The 27,374-nt window shown below is 42.0% G+C and overlaps 3 protein-coding genes across 4 annotated transcripts in view; 2 read left to right on the top strand and 1 right to left on the bottom strand.

The window, feature by feature from the left end:
• Window positions 1-925: 925 nt before the first annotated feature.
• On the bottom strand, window positions 926-6,798 carry rac1b (Rac family small GTPase 1b). Its single transcript, XM_076987696.1, has 6 exons — window positions 6,452-6,798; window positions 3,840-3,911; window positions 3,373-3,490; window positions 3,145-3,207; window positions 2,891-3,050; window positions 926-2,346 (listed from the first exon to the last, which is right to left on the bottom strand). The coding sequence occupies exons 1-6, from the start codon at window positions 6,484-6,486 to the stop codon at window positions 2,216-2,218; spliced, it is 579 nt and encodes a 192-aa protein (XP_076843811.1). The 5' UTR covers window positions 6,487-6,798; the 3' UTR covers window positions 926-2,215.
• Window positions 6,799-6,960: 162 nt separating this feature from the next.
• On the top strand, window positions 6,961-9,079 carry smim10l3 (small integral membrane protein 10 like 3). Its single transcript, XM_076987708.1, has 2 exons — window positions 6,961-7,473; window positions 7,950-9,079. Exons 1-2 carry the CDS (start codon window positions 7,294-7,296, stop codon window positions 7,968-7,970), a joined length of 201 nt encoding a protein of 66 aa, XP_076843823.1. The 5' UTR covers window positions 6,961-7,293; the 3' UTR covers window positions 7,971-9,079.
• Window positions 9,080-13,936: 4,857 nt separating this feature from the next.
• cyth3b (cytohesin 3b) overlaps window positions 13,937-27,374 on the top strand; it is a 35,613-nt gene continuing 22,175 nt past the window's right edge. The window contains exon 1 of one of the 2 annotated variants that reach the window (XM_076987665.1): window positions 13,937-14,466. In XM_076987665.1, the coding sequence (XP_076843780.1) occupies window positions 14,448-14,466 (19 nt within the window). In that variant the 5' untranslated portion in view covers window positions 13,937-14,447. Of the gene's footprint in view, window positions 14,467-18,791; window positions 18,941-27,374 lie in introns of those variants that run through there. The other variant, XM_076987674.1, reaches the window with a different exon arrangement.

The raw sequence follows: 27,374 nt of genomic DNA, 5'->3' as shown, positions 1-27,374 counted from the left end.
AAATGTTTCATGTAAATTTTGGCAAAAGCTTTTATCATTTGCCTTTGTGTTTCCAAGCCAGCTTGGTATAGTCATTCAAGACAGGAGTAAGAATGTATCTTCAGAGTAGATACCTGTTGTCACCCAGTACATATATCCATCAGAACATGCACCATCTCAGTTGGTCCAGATTAAGGAGACATGGGTTCTCCTTACGCCTCAGTATCCCCCCAGAAGAGCTAGAAGAGGTGGCTGGGGAGAGGGAAACCTGGGCCTCTTTGATTAGGCTACTGCCCCCACGACCCAGACCCAGATAAGCGGATGAAAATGGATGGATGGATGGATGGATGGATACTCTCAGGTTACAATGTCCATAAAGATGACTTGGTGGTTGCGTAAGACTTGCACAGTCACCTTTATCCAGTGGTGTTATGTTTCATCTAACCTGTTTTCATTGGCGAGGAGGGCGGGGCATCGCTCATACCACCCACACTAATACAGTAGTATGAATAGTAGTATGTAGTTTTGTAGTTTCAGCAGGAATTATGGGGTGGGGACATGAACTCTCATGCATTTATAACGGGGTTCAAGAAGCTGATATTGTGTATGAGGATCATTGTGCATCCACTGCACTGGTAATTCCAAGAATGCTTCCATTTATATGAAAACCTATTATGATTTCATAAATATGAATTTCCATAATTTCACATTTTTATATTAGCAAACGTGCCAATGCCGTGTTAAAACCCAGCACGAGTTTTAAAAGGAAAATTAGCAGCGTCTATCCTATTTGAAGTAGAACTGCACTTAAGCTTCAGTACTTAGTTATAAATGGTCTATATAAATAGACATAAATGGATAAAACGATCTTAAGTACAAAGTTACAAAGTACTTACATGATGATGTTACAACATGATAATCACCATTATCAACTACAGAAAAAAGATGAAGTCAGAGTTAACTTTATTTCTGTAAAACAAGTGATTAGAATCATCCCTAAAAACAGGGTTACAATGTTGGCTATTATTGTGCAAACAAACGTATGTGATGGCCAATGCATGTTCTGCACTTGGGACAGTGGTTTAAGGAAATATGATAAACAAGTTTTAAATGTCACTATACATGTCATTTTTTCTTTCTGAATCAACTAGTAATTACTATGCAGAGAAGATAAGATTTGAGCAATTAACTACGGACATAGGACAGATTTGATAGTTAAATGTTAAGAATTTTAGTAAGAAATTGTCTAAAGAGAAAAAACTACTTCACAAATGATCATGTAGCATAGTTGACAGTAGTCTGTTTTATGGAAAAACAAAAAACAAAATCAAAGGCTAAACTTCTGCTGGAAAAGCCATTAAAACACTGTTTACAGCTGTTTTAAAGGTTTATTGTAAATGCATTAAAACCCTTAATAACTCCAATAGTATGATGTAGTGTCCTTTCAAATACACACCTCGGCACACAACCTCTCAACCCACAGCATGTTTTCTGTATTTAGGGAAGCTTATATAGAGCGAACCGTATACACTGGGGACTAGACTGAACCTAGCCTGGAGTGAATAGGCAGTATACCTGTGTTTCATGTAAAGCATTTCAACACCAATGAAGCTACATTATTTAGGCCCAAATCTTCAACAATGTGAAATCAAAAATAATGAATATGCAGCAACCAATTTTAAGTGATACATGGAACACAGGACAGTTTCCATTACTACAACCACAGATGTTTTTAAGGTCACAGAACATACACCACAAATAATTAATGAATATTTTAAAACAGACATCATTCTGGTGTTGTCGACCTTATTCATTAGCTCTTGGTCAAGCATTTTTCAAGTCAAAAAATGCAAGAGTGTTTTAGTGTTTGTAATGCTGTTCTAGTGTTTGTGATGCGGACACTACATAATGTAGTGCTATTTGGCAAGACCTTCACTCTAATCCAACATAGACTGTAAACAAACTCATAAAAGGAAGTGAACCACTTATAGGAAAACTTCACAAAATCTGTGTTCGAAGCCCGCAGGAATTCTAGTGTTCAGTGTGTTTGTCTAAGCAAAGATGAATTTGAGGTCAATCTGTCCTGTTCCTACATCTACAGATTATTATCAGTTGTGTGAAGATAAAACTTGTACTGGTGGCCACAAAGAAGAGAGAACCAGACGAGCATGTGACTAGACATGTGACCAGGCTCCTCCCACTCCAAACACAGCTGGGACGGCAGGCCTGGCAGCACCTACAACAGGGAGCATTTCCTCTTCCTCTTCTTCACCGGAGGAGGGCACAACACGGCCCGGATTGCCTCATCAAACACGGTCTTCAGGCCGCGCTGCGTCAGGGCTGAACACTCCAGATACTTAACGGCTCCTGGAGGAAGAACAGAACCGCTTTTTGAGGAAACACTCCACACATTTTGTGTGTGTGATGAGATATTATATATAATAATAAAATATATGGTATATAATAATACATATCATATATATATATATATATACACGACAATTTAACTGAAATACTGTTCATCTGCTGATCAAACATGCTGAGAACATTTGGGGATAGATGGCAAGGGAAGTTTATAAAATTGGGACTCTGTTCCAGAGAGTGGGTGTCCTTCACTGAAGCCAGCTTCAACACTTCAACACTAACCTCCTGGAAATCAACAGGATCTACAGGAATGGTAGAGCTACTGCATCCGTTTCTAAACTTTTAATTTCTTTTTTGAGTGGGTTTTGGGTTTTTTTTTGAGCTGTGGTCTAAAAATTTTGATAAGCTGATGCACAGCCTATTTCAGTTAAATTGTTTTCTATAAATATATTACTACACATGCATTCACAATCTACTTTTTCCAGATTTCATTCAGTTCTTTACTACTGCATGCAATAAATGACTGTGTGTGCAAAATGACACATACCAATCTCCTTAGCCATGGCAAGGCCTTGAGGGTAGGTTATAGGAGTCAGCTTCTTCTCCTTGAGCTTCTCAATGGTGTCCTTGTCATCCCTCAGATCCAGCTTGGTTCCCACAAGTATGATTGGCGTGTTGGGACAGTGGTGTCTTACTTCTGGATACCACTGGAGAGCAGGTTAAGATATTAATGAATGTTTGATTTGAGTGTTTAACGTGGACCCCTGAACCGGACCCAGGTTAAGCTTGAGGTGAACTCACCTTGGCACGGACGTTTTCAAAAGAGGCAGGACTCACGAGGGAGAAGCAGATGAGAAACACGTCCTACACACAACAGATCAGTTACGGCTTCATAATGTCTCGTTATGAACTCTAAATAGACTGTGCTGTACGTAATGAGACAACAATGATTGTTGGAATTTCCCGTGAAGTAGGCACGAAAAGACTTGTCCCGTAAGAACTGTGAAAACTGGTTTTCAGTCGTCTTACTGTCTGAGGGTAGGAGAGAGGGCGGAGTCTGTCGTAGTCTTCCTGTCCTGCTGTGTCCCACAGACCCAGATTGACCGGTTTGCCATCCACCATCACATTTGCAGAGTAATTATCAAATCTGTCAAACCAAGTGTCAGAAAGCTCTCAACAGGAACATACATCTGAAACGGGCATCTGTGCCAGAGGAACAAGTGATGAGTGTTATAGTAAAAGCTTAAATTATTAATTTCCTTATTAGCACAAAACTGATTACATATACATTTGTACATGTGTTTAATGTGTGACTGTTTTAATCAGTGTTATTAGACCATGTCCATCTAAGCAAATACATTTAATAATGAGAAAGCAATATATGTTTTCTATAAAACATTCTTCAAAGTAAAGCTGATTTCTCTTTATTATGCATATCTAAATTAACTATTTAAATTGGGCACTCCCCGATGGCACATGGCTGCATGGGTACTCACACTGTGGGGATATACTCCCCAGGGAACGCATTGGTGGTGTAGCTAATCAGCAGGCAGGTTTTTCCAACCGCCCTAGAACAAAGCAGAGTGGAGGATTATATTACAGCAGTTGTAAGAACAGTCAGGCGTCTTGGGCTGAAAAACTTCTAGTTGCCATCATTGTAGCTCTTTTGAGCTGATGTCAGAGTAATTACTTGATTCTTGTTAAGATCAATCATAATCAATATATTTCAGCTGACGACCACCAGACAAATCACTGCTGTTAATGTTTTTTTTTTTTTAATAGTATTTATGTCTGTAAATTCTAATCCTCAACAAAGTGGAATGTGTAGATTTCAGCCAAAACGTTGAGCGTGAACACAGCTGCACCTCTGCACACACACAGCTCTAAAGTGCCTCAAAGTCAATCAAGTAAAACCTGACCAAACATCTGTCAAACATCCCCGACTTCTCAATGGGTGCTAGTTGACTAGTTCACTCCCGTTATGTCCATGAATGAAATAGCTAGAGAGTGAATAAGAAACCCTTTGGCAGCTGTAATTTATTTGGTCTAGATAGTAACTATTCCAATCCATTCTCTACCTGTGAGCATTATTTGGAGGTAAAAGAAACCAAAGTCAAAAATAGAAATGAGATTCCCCAGGCTTCCCAGTGACTGGCGTCAAAAACGATTTAATATAATCTACATCTTAAAAGTTAAATGCTGTTAAACCAATAACTGTAAACCAAGGTTTAAATTCAAACTGGCGCATACATACATGTTTGTAGACAATAAAACATTGTAGTTTAATGTGGCCCCGACGCATGAATTATCAATGAAGAGATGTGCAAAATATTTCAGAATAACCCCCGCCCCCCCCCCCCCCCCCCCAAAAAAAAAAAAAAAAAACTAATCCAATCTGAACAGGGCACATGATGCAGTATGAAAATAATGGGGCTGCAGTGACCGTCATCTAACTGCAGAGACATTTTTCAAATTATGAAAAAGCACCAAGGTAGTAAGTCATTGTGAAATCACCTGTAGCGATGAATAAATGCACACGTACGTTACTACACTGTGAAGTCACTTAACTGCCCTTCTAAGGTTTCATGGACACAGCACAGAAACTTTTTTCTCTCCTTTTTTGTGAAACAACAGTCTACAATATGACCCTACATAACCCTACAGGCTTATGATACCCAATTTAAATGATTTCAAGCTATGGCATGTCTCAAATCAAATAGACCCTATGGTATGACAAATATATCAACATATTTTTTTTTTATCTTGACAAAGAAATGTTCAGGATTACCATAAAAGCTCAGTGATCAAGCTGTAAATTGTTATCTTGGTAAAAAAAAAAAAGTAACAACCAAGACAGGTTTGGCATAACTGAAGAGTTTGAGATTCATTTTAGTTTGCGGTTTGCATGCTATTAAGTCTTAACTACATATGCTTTCATTACTTGACAGCTACATCAGCCTCAAACATCCTGGGCAAAAACTAAAACAAAACAGACACAGAACTCCGAGCTAAATGACAGAACAAGTATGAAGGAATTGTGGTCACCACCTTTCATCAAAGGTCAGACTGTCCTTGAAAATGAACCCAAAACCTAAACTCAACAAAAAGGCAGAGGCAAACATCTGTCCTCGTCCATGTGGTTGAGTGAGGAATGGCCATCCCCTCCCTGCCTTTAGATTACTGGTAAGATGGCACTTCAAGTCACAAACCACAGCAGTGCTCGAGGAGGACAGTCCACAGCACATAAAAGGTCAAAAAGTTGCTTTAAACAGACATTCCTGAAACAGACATGCTGCATTGATGAAGGGGAAAACAAAAAAAAGCATTTTGTTCTGACCTAATGAAGAGTGCTTTATTGTTCAAGCAAGATTTTTTTTCTTTGGATCAGGAATGGTTACAAAACTATTGAAATATTAAAATGATTTCATACAAATCATAACGACATTTAAAACCTTATGACCATTAACAGTTTATCTATGGGGAACCTCTATATGTAACTGATTAAACCTTGTGAAGAACAGGCCAAAGTCCCGCTACTAAACTTCCCTGTAAAGAAGCGGACGGGACACAGGTGACATCCCCGCACACAGACTCGGACAGGCCGGCTTCACTCCGCTCACCTCAGGGCATCGGCAAACACAACCAATATCGTTTTCTACAGTTTTATATGGTCGTTTTTAGATATCGAGTAGAAAAACCACCAACGTTAACGACGGTGTGAATATCTGTACATGTTCATGTACTTTTGGCAGAACCAACACAAACGACGCGGACACGTCGCTGCCTACTACATTACTACTAATAAAACACACATATCGTGATAATTATTAGTAATAAAAATAATGATAATATAATAATAGTAATAATAAATCATCGTGATTTAGTGTAGTGTGATCTTCCCCAACAGTTATCGTCGCTAAACTCTCTTCCGTCTCCGACCCGCCCGGCCGTGGTGGGCTAGCTAGCGTTAGCTCCCCGGGACCGACCAGCCCAGCGCAGTCGGGCTAGCGGGCTGCCTCGGGCACCCACACCGCCGTGTTTGTACTCAACACACGCCGTTCGCACCGAGACGAGGTGGCCGGGGGGTTGAACGGCGGAAGGCGCTTACCCGTCCCCCACCACCACACACTTGATGGCCTGCATCGCGCGGCGAGGTGTGCGCGCGCTTCCCGCTCTCTCCCCCTGAGTGGATTTACGAGTTAGCTTGCGAGCTAACGTGAGGCGTTACGAACAAACACCCAGACTTCACCAGGACCCTGGAAATACTTAGAAAATACTCCGTTCGCTAAGAACCGATCAATCTGCTCTTCAAGATACTGAAATTGTCAACTATAATTTATTTTTCTTTTACTTCCTTCTCACACTCCGGCGTTCAGCGGACCGGATTAAACTGACTAACAGAAAAGTTTGTCGACTCGCCACCACCCCAGACTGGCACGCGCGTCGCGCAGCTCCGAGTCGATTTCCGGTCTGGAATTTTTTCCACAATAAAAGTCTCTTCTTGAAAGCCTCTAATTAAAGACTTTGAAGTCGACTCCAGCAACGCTTGGGCGCCCAGGCGATCCGACTACACAACATAGTTGCAGCTGATAGCTACTATATCAACCTAATAATGCTTAATAAAATATTAAGCATATATTAATATAAAATATGTATTAATTTGACTGTGAGATTAAACAAACACTCGAATAGATTTAAAATAAAAAAAACTCCAACAGGGGACCCGGAGACCGTTGTCTTAACGTTTGCGCTACAGGAAGTCGACATGACATCCTTGCGTCTCACCGTTTTCGCTCCGGGGGAGTCGCCCCGTACTGCAGGGCACAAGGGTGGAGTATGATTTCAGCAAGGCTGGGCTGTTGTTTTAAGATCAAAACGCGTACAAAAACATGTTCACTTAATACGGGATAACACGCTTTTGGCCGAGGATCGCACGCCAAGCAGCATCGCATGGCGGGACTGTCGTACTTGGTACTCCGATTTTCGGGCTCCGCTGGTCGGACTTACGGGCTCTTCTCTAAGGGACTAACCAGGACTTTGTTGATCTTTTTTGATCTCGCATGGAGACTCCGAATCCGGTTCCCCTATCTCTACCTCATTGCCTCCATGATGTTTAATGTGCGCTTACAGGTAAAAGCTTGAGTGTCAGTCGCTAAAGCCCAATTCAGATGTTAAGGTTAAGCTCAAATAAGACCACGCCAGTCCTGTCCTAAAAACAGCCAACAGTCATCATGGATTCTGTGATCCAGAGATGTGGTCTAGACTAACACCGTTAATTTAGATCGAAATTAGCTTGAGCACAAGCTATTAATCCATTTTTACTCCAATATTACACCAGGGTGGATTAATCATCATCTCCGCGTGTGTTAAAAACGGGAATAGTTTGCTAGTGCAGTTTAACAGTCCAGTAAAACAGGCGTAGCCCCAAAATGAAGGTAGGCTACAATGGAGGGCTGGATAACGAGCCACTAATGTAACTAACGTGTATTTTAACGTCAATTATTATGGGACAGCATTAGGTGTTAGTAACTACAGACAGTCATTTACAAATTGACACCAAAGTATTAGTGTCTTGTATGAACATTGCCTCTTTTTCTTGTGTGCAGGTTCACATTGAGATACATTAAGAGCCATGAGCTCCCTCCTGCTGAAGGTCCACCCCCCCAGGGATGAAGGTCTGGTTCCTACAGCTTCAGAAGGCAATCAAGGTCAAAGGGTTCAGCAGTCCTGGGAGAAGCACAGACACACAGGCAACGCCAGAGCTTGGGGGGTGTACGGCTGGATCTGTCAGTCATCAGCCCCCCCCCACAGTCTGACGCTCCACCGCATGTTCAAAGGCTGCGTTTTGCTGTGTGGTAGACCGTGGTGATGGATGGAAAATTCAGAATGTTTTATATATATATGTCTAGATCCATTTGGAACTTCTGTTCCTTAGTAACTGTTACTGAAGTGATCAACTAGATCCTAGAGATGTATGGAAGAGGGAGGGGCTTCATAAACTGATTTAATTGGCCCCTCACAACTAGCTGTGATTGGCTCTCGGTTCTAGAGGGGGTTGTTTAGTGGTGCCAGACCCTTTACACATGCGCATGCTCTGTTTGTTCTGAGGAGTTTCAGTTTGGCCACGTATCACTTACCTGCTCTCCCTGCAGGTCACCAGACGTGCTGGTGAAGTCAGGCTGTGCTGTATTGATCACTTTTACCATGGAGCCTGTCATGGAACGTTTTTATTTATTTTGCATCCCTCTCCTTCCTCCACACACCGTTGAGTGTGTACTAAGTTGGCTACACATGTTTATCCAAGAATATTAGCACATTGTCTTGTTTTGAGTTTTTTTCACTCCCATAGTGTTCATTGTTCAGTTTGGAGAGGTTTCTACCTGTATGGTCAAGATCCACTTAACCACTCCTGGTGGAGCATCTCATTGGGAAGATGCTGTAATATTTATTTAGATTTTTTTTGTTGTTGTCTGATGGGTTCCACATATATTTTTTCTTTAAATTACATCCCACCTGTAACTGTCAACTAGGTGATTCTTATATGCAACACAGTGGACTATGTTACTTTTAAAATATTTTTAAACTGAAGTGACTTATGTATGATATGAAATTACTTGTTTTTTTGTCAGTAATGAATATGTGCATTATTTTAAATGTGCAATTTATTTGAACAAAATGTGAGTGATGTTACAGCTATAAATTGAATTTTGAAACAATAAATTATGGGGGAAAAGCAGTTTGATTGCTTGTTTGTTTATTCTGTTTTACATCATTTAGCAGATGCTCTTGCTTAGATGTCTCCATGGAAACATGCTGAGTGTAAGGATGCTGCTGAGAACACTGTTCTCGAGAACACACAAAGCTAGGGCATTGCATTTTTATTATGTAAAGAACAGTCAGTTTACCTGTACAAAGTGATTTTTAGTCCAGGAATAAGTTTTAATAAGTGTTTATGAAGCCAGTGATCTTTAAGGAGTGTTACATAGCTGACGATTCCTTTGTTGTAAAATGTCACAGCAGAGGAATGTCTGGTTTTGGCCACAAGGTGGCAGTGTGGCCACGCTATACAAAGAAATGCAAACATGCATGAAGAAGTATGATCAAAATAGAATTCACTGTTATTCACTATTATATTATATGTGTTGAGGGATTAAGAAAGCAGTGTTGTATAATACAGTATTTGACTTTGGTATTTAATAGTCCTGAACACTTTCATTGTATCCACGAATAACCTATTTGTCAAATGTAGGCCTGTTTATCAAATGTAAATCTGGACTAACTCATTAACTGACAGGCTTCTTAAAAGTTAATTTTAATAGATCTTAATAGTTATTGCTTTTGTCATTCTCATAATGTTTGCAATTTGAATGTCACACAAAAAGCAACAATGTGCAGGGATTTTAGATTATGCCATATAGGCTTATGGTAATTGTTCCTCATGGTTTTCATTCACAGTGATCACAGTAGCAGTTTTGGGTGAAATATTTAAAAACAGTTTGACCTGGTTGATCAGGCTGTGCTCAGACAGCCTGCTCTTAGTTTAGTGTTTTTTCTTCAGTGTTTTATCCTGCGACTCCGGGACGAGTTATCTAACAGCAAGCTACTGTTAAATAATGTGTTACCAAGGCAACAGCTGAAATGGTTGCATGGCCTCCCCCCCTCTCCACATAAGCAAAGTCTTTTCCCTCTGCTCCTGTGCAAAGAGGATTTACAGATGACGAGGATTTGCTGGAGTGGAATTGGTTTTGTAGGGTTAACAACAGGCTGATGAGAACAGAGCACAAGAAATTGTGCATGAAAACTTTTTTTCTTCTTTGCATGTACAACAGACCGTTGAAGCGCATAGTAAAAATGAGTCTTATACGCTTGTGTTGTGTCAATTCGCCCGTTTTTCTGTGTTTGTGCTGGCTATGTCAACATGAGGCAGTGGCACGTGTTTATAGATGGGTGTGTTCAGTGCATTACATCAGGTGTATCCTGTGAGCGAGGTCATTACACACACTCCATGCTCCATCCATGTGATACTCCACTATCTTTATGTTTGTGTGATAACATGTCATCTTTTTGTGAAAACTAAACAGGAAGTCTTTAATGTGAAATGATCTGCATAGGTGAACGTAGCCCACACACTCTTCTGTTAACACACATTAGTATGAATCTTGTGCTTCAATGATTTAGAGTATTTGGACATCCACAAAATTGTACCTTGTATTACAATCAAAGGTCCTTTTTATATTAAAACATGTAACGCAGCAACGCGCAGCATTAATATCACATGTAGTCAGACCTCATTCCATTAACAGAATTGTCATTTTATGTCTTTCTGATCCTGATATTCAGATATAATTCACTGTGCCTGTATGCAACATCTACAATCTAATCAGTAGATTCTATTTTGCTAAATTGTTTTTAAAGGTTATAGCAGAGGTCAGTCCACTCTCTGTAATCCTGCAGAAAATGAATAATTTTCGAGCTATTCAACTTCCATTAAACCTCCACCAGACAATCAAGAGTGGCAAATGGCCTCTTAAACAAGTGTGTTGTTTGAGAACTGGAACAGAACAAATATAATTAAGAAATATGCATATGATCTTAAGAAGTACAATACATACATGCAAATTTACTTAAATAAGTCATACTGTTCAAACCATGAAGTGTTCACAAACATCACAAGGTTAACACTGAATCTAATTCAGTGTCTTTACTTATGTAACTTTTGGGAAACATCTAATGGAAATCACAGACCAAAAGCTTTCAGTCAAAAATGAATATGAAGCTTGTGAAACTAGTTGTAGGTGGAATGGTTTATACTGACCCAGGATTGTATTTCCCTGTTTGAATCTTAAAATAAGAGATGGTAGAACTGGGATCAGAACTAATACTTTCCCCCAATACTATAGTGCATATGGAAGAGGGTCGTACACTGCAGCAAAGCCAACAATATAACTGCCCATTCAGACTCAGTACAGAAGAAAAACCCATTACACACACAGAAAACATGTGGAAATTTACAAGCATCATGTATACACAGCATCTTACAGCACATCTGTGCTCACTGGTTTCACAGAAGCACCATTGTTGATTTGAATCCAGATAGAAGATACTGCTCTCTCGATCTGCACTGCCATCCTAGAGAGAGTGCCGGGGAGGTGAGCAGCAGGCGTGACCACGGAGGATGGCCGGATGCCCGGTGCTTCCTCTCCCCCTGGCCTGGCCTGGCCTCTGGCCCTCACCCCGCACCACCCCCACACAGGACGCCTGTCACTGCCTCTTCCATCAGCCTTCGGGAGATAAACTGGGACCTTTCAGATGTTATACCGCTAGTCCACCCATTTTTTGGACTCCATGTCCTAATTGTACACTAGAAAATCATGGTGACAGTAAACGCCTCTTTGTCCCTTCTGACGCTAACATTACCCAGTTACTGCTGAAGTTGCAGAGACGTCCTGTGACCTTATAATGTCCCATATTCAAAGACATTACTATCAAAATGTTAACTGCAAGTCATCTTATGGCCTCCCGGTAGTCACTGACGCTTAGGACGCCTGTTTGCACTTTCAAGTCACGTGAACTAAGCCATCATTAATCAGTGTCTCTGTCTTCGCTGACTGACATTGTAATTTATCCCTTCCCCGACAGGGTGGTGCATTCTGGGAAAGTCATACGGTACAGTTAGCAAACACATGCCCACTGACTCCCCGACAGCCTCAGGGTGGTTTGGAATAGGACTTGTAGAATATTAGAATATTAGCATATGACCGAACTTATAAACTAAATATGAATAAAGCTTTTTCATGACCTGTCGACAATAATTTGTTCCACATGAGAAACGCTAACAGGCATACTTCATATTGGAGTGGGTCTGTGCATGTGAATGATTTACCGATGGGATCTTTCATTTACAGTGTCTTGGTTGGTATACTGTAATAGGGTTTAATGCTGTATCTCCTGTGGGGACTGAGGTTCAATCACCCCTCTGGGCAAGTCAGCCACTCTATACCAATAAGAGTTAGGCCAGGATTCCAGACATTACGTTTTCCCACATCTGTAACGTGACTGACATGGGAAGTTGTTCTAGATGAAAGCGTCTCCAAATATGCATGACTATTTCTTCACAGTACAAATGTATGTCATGGATTGTAGTGAAATGTTATTATCACATTATACTGCACTAAGACAAAAAAATTTATCATAAAGTGAAGTCCACATTTTAATTTCATAAGTGCATGCAGCTCCTCACTGAAGCAACACATAAGTGAATGGAGATGCTGTTTTCAGCATTGGTCTATATTAGTGCAGCTGAGATTCATGTGGTGTGCAGTATGTTCTGTGTGTGTGTCCTACCTGAAACTATGGCCCAAAACCAAAACTGGTAGTGACGTTTCTCCATCTCTAAGTCTTTTTTCCCTCAGGTTGAATCTGACTTTTTAAATATGTCTCCACCCAGTTAGTGAAAGAAGGGAAAACTAAGAAAACTGAGAATTTCCTGGACCAGGTCAAACATCTGCTATTTGGACAGGAAATACTCCCCCAAACTCCAAACTACACCCCCCCCCCCCCCCCATTCCCTATGACCACCTCTCTCTCTCTCTCTCTCTCTCTCTCTTCCTAATATGCATATTTCTACACTTAGAAAGAATTTGCAATCTCTTTTCATTATTTTATCTGACATGATCTAGCAAAAGAATAAGCTTCTATCTGTGTAGCATCCCAAGATGCTTGTAATTCATTTGATTCAGGAAGGACAAAACAACGCTTTATTCACTACAAGAAGATAACTAAATGTATTTAAAAAACTGCATATTTCCACGATATAATCTTTCCGTTTTTTTCTGAATTCACTCACACCACAGAGCAAAGGAAGTTGAAATAGACGTGACACAAATTCTCCTTCACACGTGCTCCCCCAGACTGTCATCACCAGTCATAAATCTTAATCTGCTTCAAGTTTCAGATCCAGTGTAAAGTTTATCAGTCCCACTCCACATTCAACAAAATGCACATCTCCCTATCCGGACCCTTGTACTCAAATGGTGAAATTTTCAGAGCCACATTAAATCAGACACTTCTAACAGTGGTACTATCCTACTATGTGGGGGTGGGCTACAGACCCCCCCCCCCCTTTCCGTTTGGGTCTCTGGACTGCGCTCGAGACTCTGGAATGCTCTAATTGAATCCGTGTGTGGGCGAAACACAGTGAAACACTATTAAATCCTTCAGTGTCTACCCTCTCCGTTTGAGACGGGGAGATGTTGTCGGGCTGTTTTACACTTCAATTATGTGGCAATATGATTAATATTTTAATGTAAGAAAAAAAAAAACTCTTGGCTTCAGAGTTTCAGACCTCATAGCAAATATGAGTCATGTTAGGAGGCGGTTTTGGTCTGCAAAAAGGACCAGGCTGCGTGTTTGGAAAGTCTAAAATAGTGTCTTATACTTAGCAACTTTGTTATGTTTGTAAATGATATGTAGTGCGTCTGGGTAGCGCCTAAACGCGGTTGCGCTATTAAACACTATTAAACCAACACTCTCCTCATCATCATAAGTGATATTGACCCAGGATCAGCAGATGTGTGTGTTCTGGACGTGCATGGTGTCATGTTTGCCTGCTCCACCTCAGCCATAAGGGCTCCTGCCTCCCTGCTCCCCCGACGTGAGGACGGGTCTGTAGCGGCCGGGTCGGTTCGGGCGGAACGGAGTGTGATGACGTAGCGCGGCTCGGTGGAGCGCGAGGCGGTGACGTAGTGCGGCTCGGTGGAGCGCGAGGCGCCGCGGACCACGGACGCCCCTGTCGGAAAGAGGAGCGAGTGGAGCAGAAGGAGGAGGAGGACGTTTCTCCGGAGAGCTGACGGTAACCTCCTGCCCAGGGCGCTCGGGAACATCCGACGGGGATACCGGATTAACGCGAGGACTGCGCGCGTGACACAGAACGTACGTTTATGTCAGACTCCAGCACGCGGCACATCCCGTCCGTCTGAGGCGACCTGTCTTTAAATGTAGTCTTCAACACAAAACCAATATTGCAATATACAACATCTGAGCTGGAGCATTTCATTGATCCTTGGTGATCGTGGACCGTCTCGTCGCTGTTTCCTTCAGCAAGTATGGATGAGGACAATCAAGGTACGACCATCTGATGTTCCCTCATTTTCTTCTGTTAGAGCAATCGACTATTTGCACATATGCACGAATCTTGTGAAATAAACGATACGATCGTTACATATGCAAGTGCATTCAATAAACATATTCAAAGCAGAACTAAAATTAATTCATTATTTCCGTGTTTTTAGTGTTATTTAAATACATTTCTTTCATTTTTTTTTCATTCTGTGTTGCCGACTGCCGTTACTAATGTGACAGCAGTGTCAGTGCGAATAGCTGCCCGAGATCTTCCTTCTTCAGGGCTGAGTGAAGGAACTGTCATCTGAGACCAGACACTAGCGTTAAGAGTTTTGATATTGTGGTGCAACATGTATATGCATCGGTGTCATGGAGTGTGAAATGCAGTGTACTACTGTGGGTGTAAGGACTAGCAGAAGAAAAGTTTATTTGTTTGAAGCACATTTTTCCTGGGTCTGCCTATGAGTCCTTGATGGTGTCTGACACTAACACGGCACAGGTGATCAGAATGTAATGACCCAAACTCCAGGGCAGTTCTGGGATGTGTGTTGATCTGGATTGAATGTACTTTAGTCCCAGTGGTGTCTCAGTGGAGTAGGGAATGTTTAATGCAACGAAGGCACAATGTATTTCTCCTAGAGCTGACAGAAGCAGGGGGAATCTATTAAAATTAGTGGGGTTAAAAGGTGACTTATCTTTTATAGATGAGTAGTCACCTTGCTCTCTTTCTCTCTCTCTCTCTCTCTCTCTCTCTCTCTCTATCTCTCTCTCTCTCTCACACACACACACACACACACACACACATGATTTGACAGGGAAAACAGTACTGGATTATAGAGGTTTTATAGTACTGGATTATTCTGCTTGTGGTCAGAAATGTGTCCTACTGTGTGTGGTGTCCTACTGTGTGTGGTGTCCTACTGTGTGTGGTGTCCTACTGTGTGTGGTGTCCTACTGGTCCTGATGTGCTCTACCCGCTGCTCTAGTGGAATATGCACAGTGGCCCCATTGTGCAAGGGAGAAGTTTCTCTGTTCTCTGAGGACAGACAGGGATATGGACATATGGTCATGTGTTTCCTGTGATGTCTACCAAAGAAAAGTCATCAAGTCCTTTAAGCACACAGGGCTTCTAAATAGACTAGTGCATACTGCTGCCGTGTAGTCTGATGACTCAGTTGCGTACAGTTAGAAAGAAAATACACTAGTCTCTTCTTCATGGGTTGGTTCCATTGTACTTCCTGGGTCTGGTATCAGATCTCTGCTGGCCTTTCGTCACCTGTCTGACATTTGGAGCGATTTGGTTGCTGTGTCTGTATTAGTGGTAAGTGATACTATCTTCTCACACCAGAGCACCGGGCTGGAGAGACGATCCCACATGTGTCGTGCTGGGACAGACGCGCCGACCTGCTGACAACAATATCCAGTGCTGCCACCCACTGGTGGGGCATGTTGGCTGTCAGGCAGATTTAAGACATCTGTAGCACTTTCTGTGTCTGTGTGTTTTGTGTGTTTGTGCGGATGTGTGCTTTGTTGCATGCATCTAAAGGCTAACTAAAATACGAACGCTCCTAAAATGTTCCCCAACATCAGAGGGATGGAGATTATAGTCTGGTTAAGGATGGAGATTACAGTCTGGTTAAGGTAAATGGTGATCTGGTCTAGGGTTGAGACAGACGTCATGATGTTGAGGCATCATGGAGAAACATCTCTTCTTCATGAACAGAAAAAACACCTAATAAATAGAAGGTTTAGTGACGGAGATATTTATGAATAGTGGACACGTACTATACTAGGTCTAAATGATTTTTTTAAAGACAAGGGCTCAATTAATTAATTAACATTAATTAATGTATAAATTCATTAATTAATTGAAAAGTCAGTGATAAAAGTGTAAAGGAAACCTGAACAGACCTGTACAGTCCTCCACAGACCCCTTAAGTTTGCAGATGACACTAGAGTCACTGGTGACCCCAGAGTGACGGGTCAGTTCACACAAGGGTGTTTGAACAGCGTGTCCTCTGACGACCTTGAACATCAGGCTGCTTCAGTCAAATACGGGTCAGAACCACCAGACCGCACACACGTTTCTTCCCACATCACACTCACGTTCACCCACATCAAATGCACTTTGTCCTGATACCTGACAGTTCTAGACCTGACCTCCAGATTCCACTGTATTCTGTTCTAAATTCTTTAATAGTATTGCAAGCTGCATTTACAAACTTCACCTGTGTGTGTGTGTGTGTGTGTGTGTGTGTGTGTGTGTGTGTGTGTGTGTGTGTGTGCGTGCGTGTGTTTGTGTACGTGTGTGTGCGTGTACGCGCATGCGTTCGTGTGTGATTGTCTGCAGGAATAAACGTTTGATGCATGTGAGCGTGTATGCATATGTGTGCACGTATGATAGAGCTCACGCCACGTATGGATGTTACTGCACTAGTTTGAGGCTCAGAATAGAAAACAATGAATGAATATTCTAATAAAAAGTTTCAAGATGCTTTGCCATCCAGTCTTTGCCATCCAGACGCTTTGCACTAATTTATTTCAAGGCTTTTCACTTTCAGTGCATGTCGGGCACTACTAAATAATGACCATTTAGTAAAACCCTCATAGAAAAGGTTTGGTGAGTAGGCAGTACATGTGGTGTATAAAGTTATGAGGCTAAAGAGTTTGAACTGGTAAGCTAGAATGGCATTTGTTCAGCTCAACAACACTCATTTATCTGAGGTTTGTTACAGATCAAGTTTACAGAACTTTATAGAGCTCATTTGACAGTTATGACAATCATGTTTTTTTTTTCACACACTGTCTGTAATTTTGGTTCTGACTCTCATACACACTTGTTTTTATAATACTGCAGCGGCAATGCGAAAAAGTCACCGCTAAGCATCATAGCACCGACAAGAACATTATTTTCTAGACACAGTCGCAACGGACTGACAAGATAAGTGGGGACTGAGTAACTAAAATAACAGACATGCTAGCACTCTGAATTGCTAATAAAGAAAGCAAGAGAGACCAAGACCAAGCACGTATATTCACAAATCAACCACGCTATTAACCTTAATATTAATTAATTAGTGTACATGTTGTGAGGAGTCGCAGGGCATGCTGGGAGTTCCAGTGAGTGCCACATCGTTGTGCACCATTACCGTGTTTAGAAGATGCAACTGCGAAACCAGGAATGAAACGAACAGTTAACTAAAATCAGTTGTATCTCTCAGTGGCTCCTGGACACTGACATTTGAACAGACGTGTTGATATGAATCGGGTTTCCTGACATTTATAGTATATATGAGAACTTTACAAGGCTTGTTGCCTGAGTAAAACGCGGCAGAAGGTAAAGGCCATCACACGAACCTCCGACTGGTGGGAATCTTAAGCAAAAGGTTTGAATTCATCTGCGAGAAATAAAATGCAGTCTAAAAAATGCAAGAGAAAATGTCAGTCATGCGGTTTTAATGATCTATTTTTAGTTTGTGATGTTGAATCAGGTTGCATGTGACCACCTCTGTCATTTGAGTTAAGCAAAAATGTGATGCGACTCTGAACCAGTGGGTGGACATTAGAAACTAGAGTTGGACCTCGGAAGCCTCCTGATGTTACAGTTTACGAGTCTGACTCACTGTGATCCAGACGGAGACCATGCAGGACTCAGCCACCGGCAGGAAACCCCCACAACTACTACAGGTCATAACTAAAGATCCTGTGTCTCTGACCAGCCTGTTAATAGAGACTTGGACTATTTACTATGGCTTGTGTGAATGTTCAATGGGTATTCTCTCTCTCTCTCTCTCTCTCTCTCTCTCTCTCTCTCCCTCTCTTTTCTCTCTCTCTCTCGATAGTGCAGATTGGCTTAATCTGCTTTTATACAACTGTTTAATTAACTTTCCTTTTTTGAAAGTGAAAGCACCTTAGAAACACAGTCATTGTTTTGGTAGCTGCTGTTGTAAATTCCACACATTAGTGTGAGGTAGTTCGAGTGAAGGGATGGCACTCCATGTAGACACAGGACAACTGGCAAGAGCTGCTAGAACACAGAGCTGCGACAACACAGAGCTGAAGGAAACACAAAGCTGCTAGAACACAGAGCTGCTAGAACGCAGAGCTGAAGGAAATTGTTACAATCACTCTGAGGCCTTTTTCTTTGCCCTTTGAAGTACTGTATCTTCTCTGCTTCTCCATTTGTGATTGTAATTAGGTGGCTACTATTTCTGGCTAATAATGCTAACATATGGTGAAGGGTTAAAATTTTACAAATAGCTAAATGGGAAGAGGAGTTTGTGAGGGCGCGAGAGTGGCTTTATCAGGCTCACACAGAAGGAGCCAGACTACATGTTGATCTTGGGAGAACAGCGCCATGCACTGAAACGGCTCCCCAAGGAAGAAACGCCCCCACTTCTGTCTGTTTGTGACACGTTCTTTTCATGAGCAGAGGGATTTTTCCTTCTTGTTTTTTTCTGGAAGTTGATGGGTGTGGGTGAGTAGACACAGGACAGGACAAGTTGTATAACTAATCTGACTCAAGCATATTGTGTATTGGTGTTTTTACATTAGGTTTCTTGGACCTTTAAAAAAATACTAAATAAATAAATAGAATTTGTGCCCATAACTACAGAAGGGTCTATTCACAGCTTGCAGACTTTTTACAAACAAGCCAACCCACAAGACACATCTCCCAGACTATAAGACACACCTTCAAATTGAATCACCTCGAGTAATGACTGCTTGTTTGATGTTAGGATTGTGTGAATTGCATGTGATTACACAAGAGACTAAAGCAACATTATTATCAGAATGTCAAGTTTATAACCCTCTGGCCACAAAGATCTTCTAAATATAAGGCAGGCATTGGATGTGGAGGACAGGGGGAGTTTTGGATCACTGGGCGTGTTTTGTATGTAGGCTGTTGATGGGACTCCTTGGTAGCTTCAGAAAACTGTTGCAAATAGCCCTCATAAACAGCCCTATTTGTTTGAGTGAACTGTGAATTAACACATTTAATTACCTAAAATACTATATGAGGCCTCCTGCCATGTTTATCTGGTATTATTTTAATCATGAAAAAAGACTTTCTCAGCATAGCGATTAAACTCCTACTGTCAGACCATCAGTAGTGTAATTTAGAGTTGGTGTGGTAATTTACTGTGTGCTGTGGTGATTTACAATACAGTGGTTGTGGTAATTTACAGTATTTTGAGCTGTGGTAATTTACAGTCATTTACAGTACTGTGGGCTGCTAAATGCACCCTTAATAAATTGTAAAATATACTGTATTTCCAGCTTGAGATGAGCTCAAGATGATCTTGAGATGCTGGATGTAAAATGCTGGATATGCTGGATGTGCAAGTTGCACCTGGAAACCACAGCAATCAACATTGCTAACCATATCTATGTTCGAAATGGTCTACAGCATACTGGATACTGCATGCTTGTCCTCGAAATAGTATGCAGTACAGTATCCAGTATGTGACAAATACAAACCATACTTTGAGGTCACGTTAACGTGTAATGCTCCGCCCACTTATTATCCAACACCAAAGATTAGCGCTTCTTTTGAAGTTTTAAATATCCGTTTATTAGTTTTGGAAAGAAATGCTTAAAATCCTTCCTGAACAGCTACAGTTATAGCTTTCATTTTGGAATTATTAGACTAGCTGTCTAGAATAGCCTAGCACACATTTAGCACTACATGGCTAAATACCAGTATCCTACAAAATAATTTATATTAATATTGACAGTATTTTGTGATCAACTCGTTCTTATCCAACATTAAAATTTAACGTTAATGAATTTAGCCATCAAGCCTGTGAACTCTTACAAACCCTGAAAACAAGATCAATGATACAAAAACATTCTTTATGTACTGTATATAGTTTCAAAATTGGAACGAGACATGATAACCTTTATTTGTGATCAATTCAGAACATACACTATATTGCCAAAAGTATTTGTTTACCCATCCAAATTATCGGAATGAGGTATTCCAATCACTTCAATGGCTACAGGTGTATAAAATTAAGCACCTCGGTATACATACTGTTTTTACAAACATTTGTGAAATAATGGGTCGCTCTCAGGAGCTCAGTGAATTCCAGTGTGGAACTGTGATAGGATGCCACCTGTGCAACTAATCCAGTCATGAAATTTCCTCACTCCTAAATATTCCACAGTGAACTGTATTATAAGAAAATGGAAGTGTTTGGGAATGACAGCAACTCAGACATGAAGTGGTGGGCCACGTAAACTGATGGAGCAGGTCAGTGGATGCTGAAGCACATAGTGTGAAGAGGTCACCAACTTTCTGCAGAGTCAATCACTACAGACATCCAAACTTCATGTGGCATTCAGATTAGCTCAAGAACAGTGTGCAGAGAGCTTCATGGAATGGGTTTCCATGGTTGAGCAGCTGCATCTGAACCATACATACATACAACCAAGTGCAATGCAAAGCGTCAGAAGCATCAGTGTAAAGCACGCCGCCACTGGACTAGAGCAGTGGAGGTGTGTTCTCTAGAGTGACGAATCACGCTTCTCCATCTTGCATTCTGATGGACGATTCTGGTTTTGGCAGTTGCCTGGCAAACAATACTTGTCTGACTGCATTGTGCTAAGTGTAAATTTTGGTGGAGGGGGGATTATGGTGTGGGGTTGTTTTTTAGGAGCTGGGCTTGGCCCCTTAGATCCAGTGAAAGGAACTCTGAATGCTTCAGCATACCAAGACATTTTGGACAATTCCATGCTCCCAACTTTATGGGAACAGTTTGGAGCTGGCCCCTTCCTCTTCCAACATGACTGTGCACCAGTACACAAAGCAAGGTCCATAAAGACATGGATGACAGAGTCTGGTGTGGATGCACCTGACTGGTCTGCACAGAGTCCTGACCTCCACCCGATAGAACACCTTTGGGATGAATTAGAGTGGAGACTGAGAGCCAGGCCTTCTCATCTAACATCAGTATGTGACCTCACAAATGCGCTTCTGGAAGAATGGTCAAAAATCCCCATAAACACACTCCTAAACCTTATGGACAGCCTTCCCAGAGGAGTTGAAGCTGTTCTAGCTGCAAAGGGTGGACCAACGTCATATTGAACCCTATGGATTAGGAATAGGATATCACTTAATCTCATATGTGAGTCAAGGGAGGTGAGCGAATACTTTTAGCAACATAATGTAGGTGTGTCTAGGCCCTTGATGTAACGGTCGGGTGTAGGAGGCAGGCACCACGACAGATACGGTGAACACAGAACGTTTATTAGGACAATGACGTGTAAGCTCCGTGCGGAGAGCAAGCACAGACATATGACACTTACACAGACACGAAGCTTTAGACAAAGACGAGCACAAGACACTGTGCAAACGCACATTAAATAGGTGATTTACACGTACCCTCGTGATCTCGGGACAAGGCACAGGTGCGACCACGAACACGCTCACAAACAACCAACACCCACGGAAGTACAAACATGGACATAGCGACACGCAGACAACGTAACGGCACGCCCACAGGGAAGGGTCCGGAGCTGTCACCTTGACACTTGAGCACCCCTAAAAATGTTTACAAAGTTTTAACGTTTACATTTTTGTAAGGGACTGTTGTCTATAACAAGCTGAAAAATGCTAAAACCATAGCATTATATACCAAAAAATTTGATTAAATATAACATTTAACAACAACAAAGAAATTACCACGCTCTCCCTAAAGCAGTGCTGTGAGTTCACACACACACACACACACACACACACACACACACACACACACACACACACACACACACACACACACACACACACACACACACACACATGGTACTATGACTGTGGTGTAGTGGATACAGTAACACACACACACACACATGGTACTATGACTGTGGTGTAGTGGATACAGTAACACACACACACATGGTACTATGACTGTGGTGTAGTGGATACAGTAACGCACACTGTTTCTGTATCTTCTGCACATCACAAACATCACAAACTTCAACAGCAGTCTTTTTTATGCTGCACTGAACCAATGATCACTCATTATGTTGTCATTGGTAGGTATGAGTGTGGCTATCTGACGTTTTTACCTAGCAAGCTAATGTTGAGCTTTAGCACCCTTAAAGCTCTGATCCTAGGGTCACCCCTGATTCAGAACATGGATCTAAAGCACAAACGCTTGTGTTAACTTACTCAAATGCCTTTTGTGCAGTGTTGTGTCTCCCTGTAAACAAATCCTCGATAGAGTCTGGCCAGGTTATACGCGCCTCTGTAATATGGTCTGTCCCTACCAATAAGCATTCGTCGGTTTACTGTAGTAATACACATATTTACAATGAAATATTTACAATTAATAATGATAATTATCCTGACAATAACCATTGGTAGGAAATTTAGTTAACAGGCTTTAAAGCTATAGTTAGAGTATGGTGCAGTAGTACGTATGTAGTGATGTGTAGTATGTTGTAGTAGTATGTAGTAGGCTGTAGTAGGCTATAGTAGTATGTAGTAAGCTGTAATAGTATGTAGCAGACTGTAGTAGTATGTAGTAGGCTGTTTCAAACAGCTCCACTCTCTTCCTTATTTCCCCAACAACACTGAATTCATTCCGACCCGTGGAGTCTTAAACAAAATTATGGTATAGAAGTAATTCACTTGGAATAAAGAACGTTTAGTTCAGGTTTTGTTTCCTTCCTGGTGTTCTAGTGACAGATCTAGTGATTCCATGTGCTGCATTTTTGAGAACTAGAATTACTATAAGCCTTTATTTCAACTGTAATTTTCCATTTGAAATAAATTTAACCAATTTATAAATGTCCTATTACAGTAAAAGCCCACCAGATGCATTTTTATACAAAGTACACAGTAGTTTCTGTTGTTTTGTAATTAGATCGGTCATGAGCAATGAACTCATTATGCAAATGACATTACTGGGTTTTTCATTAATGATAATCAATGGTTAATGAATGAATCATGGGTCCTGCTCAGTGGCCCTTAAGGGACTGATGTGACCTTTCTGTGTACAATATACTTTTCAGATGCAGCACCCTTCAGTCATTTCTTGGTTTCCCTCAGACTTCCATGATTCCATAGTGTACTGTACATTTAACATCATATGATGTGTCATAGCATCCTCATATGAAGTGGCATATATCTGTGTGAGTGTGTGTGTGCATGTGTGTGTGAGTGTATGTGTGTGAGTGCGTGCATGAGTACATGAGTGTGTGCGTGTGTGCGTGCGTGAGTGAGTGTGATTGTGTGTGTGTGTGTGTGTGGGTGCGTGTGTGTGAAATAGAAGTTGAGCGGATGCAGCAGTCCTGTTGCATATTGCATAAGTTTGGTTAGATTAGTGCTGGATCCCAAGGCAGCTGTGTGTATCTCATGTTCTTCCTGTCGGACATCCCAGGATGAGACGCTGCTCAGTCACAGGGAGAGTTTAGGACTCACAGCTGCTGGGATGTGGCTTCACACCTCTGCTGAGTGGGATGAGATGAAATCATGGAGGAATATCAGATGGGATTCTCTCTTCCTCCTCTTGCTCTCTCTCTCCCTCTCACCTTTCTCCTCTCTCTCACCTTTATCTCTCTCCCCTTCGTCTATCCTCTTTCTCTTCTCTCTCTCTCTGCATTTTCAGGCCTTCAGTTCTTCCTTCTGCATCCCTTCTGCTCTAGTACCAGTGAACATGTTTTGCATGCTGATGTCATTCTCAGTCTGTTGTCTGATCTGTTGCCCTGTGTCAAGACAGGTGCAGCTAACACTGTCCCCAAACAGGCCCACACAAACTCATCAAGTCCCCCGACCAAGACGCTGTGCATTTGTGTCAATGTTCACACAGACCGTGATTGCTTAGGACTTATAATGGACGTATAGTGTATAACTGGATAAGGTCTCTCTGGGTTTCCCTGGCAGGAGAGCAGGTGTTAGCTTGGCTCAGCAAACATGCTTTAATGAAGGGCTTCACCACCACCATATTTCATCTCCTCACGTCAACTGCAGGGTACCACAAATACTCGATAAATGAGGGGGACAGTTTTGCAAAGGTAAAATTGAGTAACATTATCTGTAGAGGTTTGCAGTTCACTGCTAGTCTAAAATCTTGTGGTGTACTGCTTGGTGGTCGGTCCCTGTGCAAATGGTGGCCATGGGTCATTTACTTTCAAAATCAGTTTGAAAAGGCAACATCTTGGCTGTCATTGATCAATCGCAGTGTAACAATCATGGACTTGTTGCTTGTTTATTCCAACAAGCAAAAGGGACACCAGAGCTGCAGTGAGACGCCCTGACCCCGTACATAATCACAGAGTGAAATGAGTCATATCCATCTCTTCCATCCGGGTCTGAGATTTGAGGACTGCTGATGAAGTGAAAGTCTACAGGGGCCACATCACAGCTCACTGGTCCACATGTAACCGGGTAAACCTCACAGACACACTGTTACTTGGTCTCTTTGGGGTCAGAGGGAATGAAACAGCCTTTGATTGCTTATACAAAAGCACACCGTGATCCACCACGTGATGAGGGTTGGTTGACCTACAGCAGTCTGAACATTCGCCTCACTTCTTACCCCTCAGATGAGTCTGCCATCGGGCAGTCATGGTCTGGTGGTTAGGGAACTGGTCTTGTGACGGGAGGGTCGTGGGTTCAATTCCCAGACCTGAGGCCATGACTGAGGTGCCCCTGAGCAAGGCCCTTAACCCTCAATTGCTCACTTGTATAAGTAAGTAAAGTAAGTGGATAAGTAAGTCGCTCTGGATAAGGGCGTCTGCCAAATGCCGTAAGTGTAAGTGTTTGGCTGGAGAGAAAACCGAAGCCCCTCCCTGTTCTTGTTGTAATAGTACTGGTAATGCAATGAAAAGGGGATTGGCCACATAATTTTAAATATTATGGTACAAAGTAAAGCAAAACTCAGTTCTGGCAGCTTTAAAACACCACCAGTTCTGTAATGGATAATTTAAGCAAAGTTACAGAGTAGAGTAGTCAACACACCATTGTCTCATTAAACACCCCATTCTCACTCTCAACATGGCATAATGTGACTACACCTTCAATTTTTCTCAAACTTCACCATACATTCTCCATAATGTTTGAGAGGCCTCTCATGCATTAAGATCCCATAATCTCCCATAATGTACATGGATATGGAAGCGCATGGGCTCTGTGGTGCTTGCCTGCAGGATAAACTGAGATTACGGATCATTCGTTTAAAACAGGAAAACACCGTGCCTGCATGACCTCACCACCTGCTGCTATTTCATAATGTAGTTCCCAGAAACACTATTGTTGCAGCCTGTCTCATGTCTGCTTTCTTTTTCATTTGTATAGTTATAACGGTGTTCACCTAAAAGCTATTACCCTTGTTTTTCTCTAAAGCCACCATATTCACTGAATGCCCGACTGTGAATATTTTTTTCAGTACCGCATGTCCCTTCGGCTTGCATATGAAATAACTAAGTATATTATGTTATGATTCAGTAAGGGATCAACAAGCTCCACACTTGGTCAGGCATTTATATGTTCAGCATTTGGCAAACAAACTCACCCAGAGCAACTTACATATTTGTCAGTGTGACAGCGTGTGCACAAACTCCCTGGGACTTGAACCTATGACCTTTGTGTTACTAATGCCTAGCGCTACCTGGCTTAATAGGGACAGGCTCACAGAGCTGAAACGATGGGGCAGATTTTGTACCATTTAATCTACAGAACGGAAGTGATGAGATTCATGGCAGTAATAACTCAGTCTGATGTAGGAAGCCAGCCTCCACAACACTTCCATTCACGGTGCTCACAGCATCCCATAAGCCCTCACAGCTGGAAGAGCAACTTAGCACTGAATCTAAAGACTCAGGCTCATTTCTGGCAAGTAATTAAAATAAATAAAACAATATCTTGTGAAATAAAGAGAAATGGGACCGGATGTTCAACTTGCATCGCCCACGTTAGTGCTATAACAAAGCAGTCACAGCTGAACCCTGGTACTGACACTCGCACACACACACACACACACACACACACACACACACACACACACACACACACAAGTAAGTAGAGTAAGAGCAGGAGTAAAGCCCCCCCCCCCCCCCCCCCCCTTTCATTTCCAGATGTGATGTCTGGCCAACCAGGTCCAGTATAAACAGCCCTGTTTCCTCACACATGCCGCTCTATCAGACGGCTGGAATCATACACTGAACTCATTTCCTGAGTGGGACTCGATGGACGATAGGGGAGCAAACAGAAGAGCTCTTTAAATGTTCCTTCAGCTGAGTAGGGTTAGGGTTAGCCCTAACCCTAGCCCTAGCCCCAACCCTAGTCCTAACCCTAACCCTAGTCCTAATTCTAACCCTAGTTCTTGCAGGTCCTGTAGACTGCCGTTCATCCCCTGGAGCTGGGCCTAGGGTCTGGCACACTGAAGCTCTGCTCTGTTCCTCATGAACACATTCTCTGGTTGGTTTACCGTCTGTTCACCGCAGAGAACTGAGTCTTTAGAATGACAACTGCAGGTTCACCCCAAGAAGGTGTATTTAGTCACATTATGCCATGTTGAGAGTGAAAATGGCGTGCTTAATGAGACAGTGGTGTGTTGACTCTCTCGCCCTCATACAAAAGTTCCAACATATGCGGGTGGTGTGCCGTGATATTAGTCACACTGAGGGTTAAAACACAGGAATCAGCAGAACACACCGTAGTGATCCAAGCAGTGAGGAACCCTAATAACAGCAGGTATTAGGTCAGTTAGTGGTACCACCATTTGAGCGAGAGGGAAGTCAACAGGAGGTACAAGCCCTCTGTCAAGGAAGCACAAGACATGCTAAGAACCTGCTAATCTCATTTGTTACAAGGGAGCATGACAAATGATTCACTAATATTAGAGCAGGGAGAGATGAAGACAAGAGGAAGCTCTCATTCTTAATGTTGTGCTTTTTTCAGA

Source organism: Brachyhypopomus gauderio, chromosome 2 (assembly GCF_052324685.1).
Source record: "Brachyhypopomus gauderio isolate BG-103 chromosome 2, BGAUD_0.2, whole genome shotgun sequence".
Taxonomy (NCBI): Eukaryota; Metazoa; Chordata; class Actinopteri; order Gymnotiformes; family Hypopomidae; genus Brachyhypopomus; species Brachyhypopomus gauderio.
The sequence above is the reverse complement of the archived record's forward strand: the minus strand, read 5'-3'. Positions and strand labels throughout refer to the sequence as shown.

Excerpts from the sequence above, each read along its gene's own strand:
- rac1b (XM_076987696.1), bottom strand. The coding sequence starts at position 6,486 with ATGCAGGCCATCAAGTGTGTGGTGGTGGGGGACGG. Across the intron at positions 3,051-3,144 it reads TTGAAAACGTCCGTGCCAAG|TGGTATCCAGAAGTAAGACA; the intron begins GTGAGTTCACCT and ends CCTGCTCTCCAG. Across the intron at positions 2,347-2,890 it reads TGCCATGGCTAAGGAGATTG|GAGCCGTTAAGTATCTGGAG; the intron begins GTATGTGTCATT and ends TTCTTCCTCCAG.
- smim10l3 (XM_076987708.1), top strand. The coding sequence starts at position 7,294 with ATGGCGGGACTGTCGTACTTGGTACTCCGATTTTCGGGCTCCGCTGGT. Across the intron at positions 7,474-7,949 it reads TGTTTAATGTGCGCTTACAG|GTTCACATTGAGATACATTA; the intron begins GTAAAAGCTTGA and ends TCTTGTGTGCAG.